Consider the following 9481-nt stretch of genomic DNA (forward strand, 5'->3'; position numbering starts at 1 on the left):
TTCATTTCAAGAACAAGTTGAAAAACGAACGTGAAAGCGTGCCAGTGACGCTTTACCTTACGTCGGGCCCACTAGAGTTTCAACCATGGACAACCACCAATTCAAGCAACTAAATATCGATTATTCTGGCGTTCTTGCTCTTTAATATTTTTTCGTGGCATCACACACTTCAGTTTCAGATAGCATTTCTCTTCAGCTGACTGGATAATGGAGGGTATAATGGCTGCATATAACGGCGTTTTTCTTTTTCGAAACCCGCTCTGCTAGGGCAGAAATTTCCAGCATGAAGAAAGCGTTGCGTGAAAAAGGCGCGAAAGCGTAAAAGCCTTAACTTTTATTTAATGCTGCACTCCATTGCGTTTATTTGACATTTAGTTCTTCTTATGCATACAAAAGTTGTTATTTTAACTTGGTTTGTCGCTAATGGCGTGCCTCGGAAGCAAGCCGACGGAAGCTTTGAAGTTTGCTCGCCGCAGCACAATCTTGTCGCGTTACGAAATTGCGTCCGCACTGGCGATGTGACTTGTTTGACAAATTCTGTCAATCACTGCGACTTATAAAAACAGACTTGTCGCTAGTGCGGATCAGCCCTAAGTCGGCATATTGTTATATTAGCAGGCAAAAATATTTTTGTGTACGCAGGCATGAAACAGCCTGATCGAACACAAATTGTACAACTGAGTTGATCTGAAAGTATGGAGGTCGTTGACAAGAATTCGAAGTCAAATTACATGTAAAACTACTGAGAAGTGAACGAAAAAAGTTTAACTGATGTGTAGGAAGTTTGTTTTTTTAAGGTTACAAAATAACCTTGGTGCTAAGAGACTTTTGTTTGACTTTTGCTTTGTTAGCGGCATCTTACGAAAGCTTGCCCTAGGCAAAAGAAAGTTGTTTCCGCGATTTTTTTTAAAGAAAAGCTGCAAGGCAAGAAAAGTTCTATCCAAAGTATCATCATAGGCGTACGGGCACCTTCGGACCTGGGGGGGCGGAGACCTTATTGCCCGAAAAAAAATGTCATGGGTTAAAACCGAATAACTGAGGCATATAAAATGGACGACAAAAACGGCATTTAAATAGTTGTGTACAAACCTTAACTAGCCTGCTTGCTTGAAGTCCTTTGATTAATTCCGTTGCCCGAAGAGTTTAATGCACTTTATCCTTTTCTTCGGAAATATTTTATTTATTCACTCTAGTTCAACAAAAATTAAAGTATTATTTTGGGGAGCCAATTTACATTGTTTTTCCCCCACTTGAAAGTTAAACAAAAGCGTGTGAAACATTAAGGGATGAATGGTCAAAACATTTCGTTGAAAGTTTTTAGCTAGTCTTGAGAACTTGAGTCAAAAGCATTAACTTCATCGCATTGTAACAGCTTTGTTTCAAAGTCTTACACTGGATCCACCGCGCGTAAACGCTCAAACTATGGAAAAGCTGATTGCAACTGAATCAAACTGAGGGGTCATGCAGAATTTGCGAGAAAAATCAAAGATGATTATAGCAATTTGCGAGAGGAAACGAAAGCAGATGAATGAGAAATTTGGACTTTTGAATCACAAAGTTCGGTGTATTTCCAATACTTTTTCTGTTGGTGTGATTCGTTTTGAACGTTATGTTGAGATTTTTCGGCTTATTTTCTTTTTTTCTCTAGGCTTGTTGCCCGAATTCTAAGCATTTTGCCCGAAAAAATTTCGGCACTGGGGGGGCTGCAGCCCCCCTCGCCCCCCCGCCTCGTACGCCTATGAGTATCATGTATTGAAAAGTAAATTGTTAGATACGTGGCAAGAGTTTTTTAAATTACATTTTGCTGCTAATTTATTTACTTGTTTGACACGTCAACATGACGTAAGAAAAATAGCATCCGAATAGCAGGAGAACTGGGTCCTAACTTCACTGACAGGCCTTGAAAAGTTTTCTTGCATGATGTTTTCCTACTCATATAAAAGGTTATTTTCTCTTTATTGTTTTCATTCGTGATGTTAGCGAAATGTTTTAAATTAAAACGACGCTCCTGGAATAGTTAACAGCCGAGAAAGTACAAAATCGTCTACATGTAATTTAAATTTGGTACCGTTTGTATTGTTTTCGTCGCGTGCAGTGAATATAATTTAAGCCTTCTCCACAAATATAGTACACCATCAGGAATTTTCCCATAAAAGCAATTTCTGTGGTTGGTTTTATTCATATTGTACCTAGTTTAATTTTCATTCTCATTGTATCTTGTTTTAATTTTTAGTTTTTATCACATGCATGGAGCTCTATTTGAAGCATTTTGTTTGCGGGAGCGATGCAATTAAAATCTCTCTGACTGAGATATATTGTATAGTGCTAAGTTGGCAATAAAATACGGTTGCAATATAGTTGTGATTATTATTGATCTTTTTTGTTGGGACATATTGTCCAGAGCCGAGGTAAACAAAACGCGATTTTTAATTAATTTCCTTTGCAAACTGCTTCAAGTTAAGAGAACATTTTAAGAGTAGCAGCTGAACAAGAAAGAGAATTGTTTCATTGCATTGCCCACTGTAACACTGGGTTTAAAAGCATTCAGTTGGATTTAAAAGCTACTGAGCTTAAAAAGCTTCTGTAGTTGTAGCCTGATTGTGAACGTAAGAGGTTCTAAGATAAGAGGTGCCAATTTCCTTGGACGATCAGCTAGTCTGATTACGTAATAAAAAGATCTTAATCAAAGTCTGGATGTTTTCACCGCGCTGGAAAGAGAACTACGATCTCGCGGAACGATTACAGTGGTTGTTGAGTCATTTATCTTTCTCGTCTTCGCAATTACAGGCTTGACTGGAAATGTCTGCGTTTGTTTAGCAGTCTTCAGAAACACGTCTCTTCGTTCAAAAGCTACCAACATCGCTGTGGTCGCCCTGGTTATATCCGACGTACTTACTTGCTCTGTTGTCGCGCCGTTTATCCTCGCTGTTCTCATGACAGGCCGATGGCTGTTTGGCGAAGCTGTCTGCAAATTTCAAGCAGTGGCGATGTATGCCCTTGTAGGCGTTTCGCTCTATCTAATGGCGTTGATTGCTGTAAATCGGTATTACTGTGTTGTAAAACCAGAGAAATACCGTGTAATTTTTTCTTATAAATCGACATTTATGTTTGTCATTTCAATATGGCTTGTAGTTTTTGGGACAATGCTCGCCTTCTATGCATTCAAACTATTTTCATTTTACTTCCATCCCTTCAAAGTGACCTGTGTGTTGTACACGGCTCCTGTAAAGGATTCAGTAATTCTGTCGCACCTGGCGAATTACGCTTCGACCGCTGGCTTTATAATGATACCAATCTCAATTTTTATATTTTTTTTACGCGAGGATCTTCCATCATGTCAGACGTCACCAAATCAATGTCGCGTCGACTATGCAAAACCCTGAACTTCACGGATCGGGTTTATCCTTAAGAGCAGCAGAACTTAAAATGACACGAACCATGTTTGTAATCGTATTTGTTTACGTTTTATGTTGGATTCCAGTATTTGTCACTGAAATCGTCATGAACACTGCATACGCCTGGCACGAGATTGACAGAACTTTAGCTTTGACTTGCACTGCATTGGGTTTATTGAGCAGCGTTATAAATCCGTGGATTATTTCAGTCGTGAACCGAACATTTAGAAAAGAAGTTTACAAGATTCTGCGCTGAAAATCTGACTGATGGCAGATGAACATGCGAACTGTATTCTGTTTTCTGATTCGGATTCTTCGAGCTTCTCGAGTTTCAAGGATTCCCAGCGGAGGAGTTACTTATAGTATTCCACCAGTTGATGGTCCTTTCTACGAGTTGACAAAAATCTTAACGAAATATGTTGGATTTTGTTGAGTTTTTATATGGCTTTTTTTCCATCGCCCCGTCTCTTGTGATGGTGGGTCGGTCGGTGTGTCAAAAAAAAGAAAAAAAGAATGAACACTTGAAGGGTTCTGGGTTCCAGAAAAGGCCGGGCTGCTAATTAAAAAAGCCTTTTCGTTCGTTTTTCCTCAACAGTCTATAAATAACGAAGTATCGATATTTATTAAAGACAAAGACATCACATCATACCAATTGTTGTTAATAAAACAAGATCGTGTGCTTGTAAATTGAAGAACTTGCTTCTTTGACTTTTGAATCTGGAATTTTTTTTTTACTTTTCGAAAAAAAATGGGTCGGTCGGGCGATGGAAAACGAAACATTTTATTGGGATGGCCCAACTGGCAATAAATGCCAACTGCAACCGCTGTTATTGTGAAAAGAGAAAAAAATATTTACTGTCGGGGGAATTGTAAAACGTTAGCATTAATTTTATGTATACGCTAGTTTTTTTCTGATTTCTAATGTCTTAAACCCGGTTTCCGATTATTCTTGAGGAAAGTGCGTCCGAGGGTCAGTCAAGCGATTTTTTTACGGTGGCTTTTATATGCAAATAGAGAAATTCAGTTCTATTTTGTTCTCTTTAGCATGCTCACGGCTTTTTATTGTTATCATGTCAATTTTTAATTTTTGGTGTTAACTGACTCATCAAAACATTCGACCCGCTCAAAAGTTGAATACGCACACAAAAAAAAGAATTTGTTTCATAGTTGTTATTGTTTTTGGCAAAAAATCGTCCTCCTCCTTTTACTGCAGCCATTCAGATTAAGCCTCCTAAGCCTCCCGGAAGTCAACGTTTTTTATGCTGCTGGCCAAAAGGATTGCTGTCGATTGCGCGTACGCTCGCGCGTGCTTTCGCGCGTGCAAACTGCTGACGCGAAGCTGTCGTGAGCCTGGAGAGTCGAGCCTGCAAATAACGATCAAGTTTCGAGCGGTTCTCATTTTTCCGATGGTAAGTCAGATATTTTTCCTGTAATTCAGTTTATTTCGCTTGTTTTGGCTTTACGATAATACAAGTGACTTACCACAAGCAACTTTTTGCCTCAGTGGTATTGTCCGTCACCATAATTTGCCAAGATTTAGAGCACAAAAAGCGAATTCTAACGGTTATGCAATTTTCAAAGTTATAATAAATTTTTATTCTTAGAATTTGATTTATCTGCGTTGCTTAATCTGTATAGATTGACAAAAGTCAGTTGAAATGCCACAGTTTGAAATGTCCAGTAAAAAAGAGTCAGTTTGAGTCTATTTTGCTGTTTAGCTAAAATATTTTGCGATAAGCAGCGCGCGCAGTGTGGCTAACTCACGTTGCATGTCATTCAGTCTCTTCTTTCTTTCAGTGCTTATAATAAAGTGTTTCAAATACCTTTTAGCTTTGTCGAGTTATCTTATAAAACCCTAAACGTACGTGTTTTTGAAGAAAAGTATTTTTACAAAACGGGAATTTTAACTTGTAGTCGGGCTAGGCGGCCTAAGGGCGCGTTCGTTTGCGATCAATCCGGAATAAGAATAATTGGAACAATGCGACTTAGCGTTCGTTTGGCTGCTCTTCCTATTCCGGAATACGTGAATCTCCACTCCGGCTCGGAATACATTCCGGAAAACATTTTTATTCCGGAATATTCCCAAACGAACGCGCTCTAAATATCGTCGAGTTTTGCATGAGACTTGAACCGTTTTTAAAGAAGATCAGTGCAGAACACTTCTCACTAATTTTAAATAAGTTGAAGCAGTTTACCATATAAAAGAAAGCGGAAATTAAACAACGTGCTTTTTTCCGCACACAGGGCGAAGAAAACTTCAAGATGTCGACAGTAATATTACCTTTGTTTTCCTTGGTATTTTCTTTGGTTACATCAATGGCGATATACTGCCTCCACTGTCAGGTATGAAGCATGTTCAACTTATGTCTGCTTTCCGTTTCCCCGTTGCTAGCCAGCCCTTTGAACAGAAGATAGGTAAAAAATACAAAACCGCAGATTTAATGACAGCTTTTTAAAACACAGTAATTCGGATTAATTCCTCTAAGTAAATTTTTTCCGTTAGTATTTGTAAGGAGTTTCTTTTAGCATTGGTACCTTCGCAAAAATTTTCTTTACAAGCATAAACTCTAGCCTGTTAGTAGGGGGGCAGCCTGAGTTTCCCGTTAGCGGGGCTAGTTTTTTCATAACTCTTCTTGCGAAGATTTTTTTTGGCAGTGCCCAGCCCCCCCCCCCCTTAGTAAAAAGGTGGGGCTTGCTTAATTTTCTTCCCGTTCTAATATAATAGTGGACGATTAATAATAATTTAATATTCTCAATAATAATATTGAATAGTCCGTTCCTAATATTCATTTATGTCCTTCGTCTATTTGAACTTTCCTGTTTACACAATACAAATTAAAATAATTTTCCGTAGGACCCAGATAAGGACAGCTAAAGAGACTATACTACATCTGAGTTAGCAAACTATGAGCACATTGTAATAGTGGAAAAGATGTACTGACTTCAAGGGAGAGCCAATTCTTGGCCAATTGGGAAATATGGGACCATCTAATTCAAGAGAACAAGGAATATTGTTGGATTATGATTTTAAGGGAACAAGCGAACGTTTTGGTAACTTGGCGCATAAGAGAGCAATTTAATTGAAATTATTAATGGCGAACAAGAGGGAAAATGCAACGTTTTTAGGCTATGTTTACATGGGACCGGTCCGGAACGGATCCGGTCCGATTTTCGGACCTGAAGGGATCAAGAGAACATGTACTGCCCCACCCCCTCCCCCCGCCATCCCAACCCTGTCCTCCTCACGAATGTACCTCATTAGCCACCTAAGTAAGATGAAATGTTTTTCTCTTGCCTCTTTTAGACTTCGACTTACATTTTCCCAACAAAGGAGTTGAACACGGTCTCTTCATCACTGACATGAAACCTTTAGGTGGAAAGTTAACGTTGTGTCTGTGGATGCAATCAACCGAACCTCAAGGAACTCTGTTCAGCTACGCTCTGTCAATTGCTAAAAGCAATGAAGTGCTTCTTGATTACAGCACTTCGGGCTTTACTCTGATGGTTGCGGGAGAAGGAAGGTACATAAATGCTGATTTGTTTCGTTTTCGTTTGCTTTATTCACAATACTTCCACTAGGTGGCTTTTCGCTCGGCTTGTGAATTCAAAAAAGAATGAACAAATGAGATACCAATAACGTAAAAGTTGATTACCATGGCAACGTCTGAAATTCGAAGGGTTGCGTTTTTTAAGCGCATACCGTGAAATGTCAGATTTACCCCCGCCCGCCAACCCTTACAAGCCGGCCTGGTTTATATAGGGGTGGTGAATGGTCCTTCAAAAACTGCGTGTCTCGCAATTTTTTCTCCATTTTTGGGGTCTTCTTCTCTCTTATTTTTTTTTCTCCTCTTCCCCGTTTCTTTTTTTTTTTACCCCAAAAACCCCCCGCCCCCCCAAAAAAATTATTCCTCCCTTCTCAATTCTAAATCAATACTCCACCTTTATATGGGCCCGTCATATCCCCCCCCCCCCCCGGACATAAGCCCTCCACCCCATCCAACTTTCCCGTATATTTACTTAGTAACGTCTTCGTATATAAATAGGTAATAAATAAGTTTGCAAGTAGAATGCAGATAAAAACGGCTCTCCTTTGCAATTTGCATTTTTCGGTATAATACCGCTTTGTAACTGGTCATCAGAACTATTATGACACGAAACGCAAAACAGGGTCTACGGTCGTGAAATGAGAATGAAAATTTTTCTCGATATAATTATATAAGCCGCTGTCATAGTATTAATATAAGAAGTAAGAAGGGCGAATCGTTTCCTAACGATAAACTGATTAATTGTCTGATTTCATGTATACAGATCTCGTGTAGGGCTTTCCACAAGTTGCTCGGCATCTTTTTGGCAACTTTTCATACTTCGAGCAACTTTTTCCCCTTCGAGCAACATTTTTCCTCTCGAGAAACTTGTTGCATTTTGAGGAATTTCTAGCCTGTGTACAGCCGTCCCGCTCCGGAGATTATCCGAGTGTTGTTCAAAGACGTTACGAACGTTTCCGAAGATATACGACGTTTTCCGAAGATTTTCGAGAAACATTTGAAGACGTTTCAACTTTCAGCTCATTCTGCGTTTAAACATTACAAAACTCGGCAGCAAACATGACGTCATCGACATTTTCACGATTTTTCTCAGTTAAAGAAATGCCTGTTATTTAACAAATTTTCCCCTTAATATGTTATTTAGATAATTATTTTGCTGTAAAATTGCATAAAACTGCTTAGGAATCATACCCTAAAAGGGAAATAAGTATATATTTAGAGAAATTCTCTTGATTTGAAGCAGCGTTTCGGATTTTTTTGGAGCAACTTTCGAGCAACATTTATTATCAGAAGCAACTTTTTGGAAAATCCCGAGCAACTTGTGGAAAGTCCTAATCTCGTTTCGAATTTTGCTTTTTATTTTGCCTACAGGACATATTCGTTCTTTGCTAACGATGGCAAATGGCACCACATATGTGCATCGTGGTGCGCCACTGGGGGCTTGTGGAAAATGTACAAAGATGGCGTCTTGCAAAAGTTAGGAACCGGATTTCAGACTGGGCACCAGATTGAAGGAGGCGGTGTTCTGGTGCTAGGACAAGACCAAGATCGCCTTGGTGGTGGCTTCGATGCTGTGCAGTCCTTTAAGGGTCTGCTGACAAATTATAATCTGTGGAACGACGAATTGTCCGATACAGAGATCGAACAGCTATCGAAATCATGTAGGGCGGGTGAAGGCACCGCGCTCAAGTGGTCCGATTTCTTGAATTCTGCTGTCCGAGTAAAAGCATTGATCCCTGTTCCATCTCTTTGTAGAGTGTAGGAAGATAATTTTACGTGATTCAACCTAGCCTGCGAGCAGGCTCGCCTTGGGGCACGCACGAGAGCTACACGGGAGCGGCGTCAGCCGATCGCGACGCTCACCACTCGCGCGTGCCCCAAGGTATGCCTGCTCGCAGGCTAGATTCAACCTCGATCCCAGCTTCTTTGTTTTTCCCTACCCCTGGAGCAGGAAAGAGAAGAGACCCTGGGAACTAGGGAAGCTCATTCCCTGGGCCTGTAAGATGAGAGATACTGGGAACAAGTCGGCTGTAAAATCTGAGGTCTAAGCAGCCGTACGAAGTTCAACTGCATTCTGATACAAATTCTCAAAATGATTACTAGTAGAGTTCTAAGTGATAAGAATCTTTATGGCTTTATAAGAAAGGTTAACACTTCCAATGCTTCTACGAGTTCCAAAAAGAACATTAACTGTGTTAACTCGCTGTGTTTACACAATTCGCAATAAAAATCGACAACCACTGTTAGGTAAATATTTATTCCTGAGTAAATTACAAAATGTTGGTATTTATGTTATGTATATTCAAGAATTTGATATAAAAATACTACATTGTTTCATTCTTTCATCTGGATTCATAAATAGCGTGTAAACAATTAACAAATGATTCATTATATATTTTGTAAAGCTCTCTCAATTGTAATTAATCCTATTGAAATGATTGTCTTACACTTATATAACGAGGAAATCGACAGAAACCATTTTCATTTTCGTAATAAATTGATAAATAGTGATTATACTTTTTACATGAAATTTTCGGCATT

General features: G+C 39.3%; 1 protein-coding gene and 1 pseudogene across 1 annotated transcript; both read left to right on the top strand.

Moving 5' to 3' along the window:
• Window positions 1-207: 207 nt before the first annotated feature.
• On the top strand, window positions 208-4184 carry LOC144632044 (neuropeptide Y receptor type 4-2-like; annotated as a pseudogene).
• A 574-nt stretch (window positions 4185-4758) lies between these two features.
• On the top strand, window positions 4759-9376 carry LOC144633799 (neuronal pentraxin-1-like). Its single transcript, XM_078492674.1, has 4 exons — window positions 4759-4804; window positions 5640-5738; window positions 6700-6916; window positions 8312-9376. Exons 3-4 carry the CDS (start codon window positions 6756-6758, stop codon window positions 8700-8702), a joined length of 552 nt encoding a protein of 183 aa, XP_078348800.1. The 5' UTR covers window positions 4759-4804; window positions 5640-5738; window positions 6700-6755; the 3' UTR covers window positions 8703-9376.
• The last annotated feature ends 105 nt before the right edge of the window (window positions 9377-9481 follow it).

This window comes from Oculina patagonica, chromosome 12 (assembly GCF_052425735.1).
Source record: "Oculina patagonica isolate OP01 chromosome 12, crgOcupat, whole genome shotgun sequence".
Classification (NCBI taxonomy): domain Eukaryota; kingdom Metazoa; phylum Cnidaria; class Anthozoa; order Scleractinia; family Oculinidae; genus Oculina; species Oculina patagonica.

Bases quoted from the DNA above. Each gene is read 5' to 3' on its own strand.
- LOC144633799 (XM_078492674.1), top strand. From the start codon at position 6,756: ATGAAACCTTTAGGTGGAAAGTTAACGTTGTGTCTGTGGATGCAATCA. The intron at 6,917-8,311 runs GTACATAAATGC...TTTTGCCTACAG, and splicing joins ATGGTTGCGGGAGAAGGAAG to GACATATTCGTTCTTTGCTA.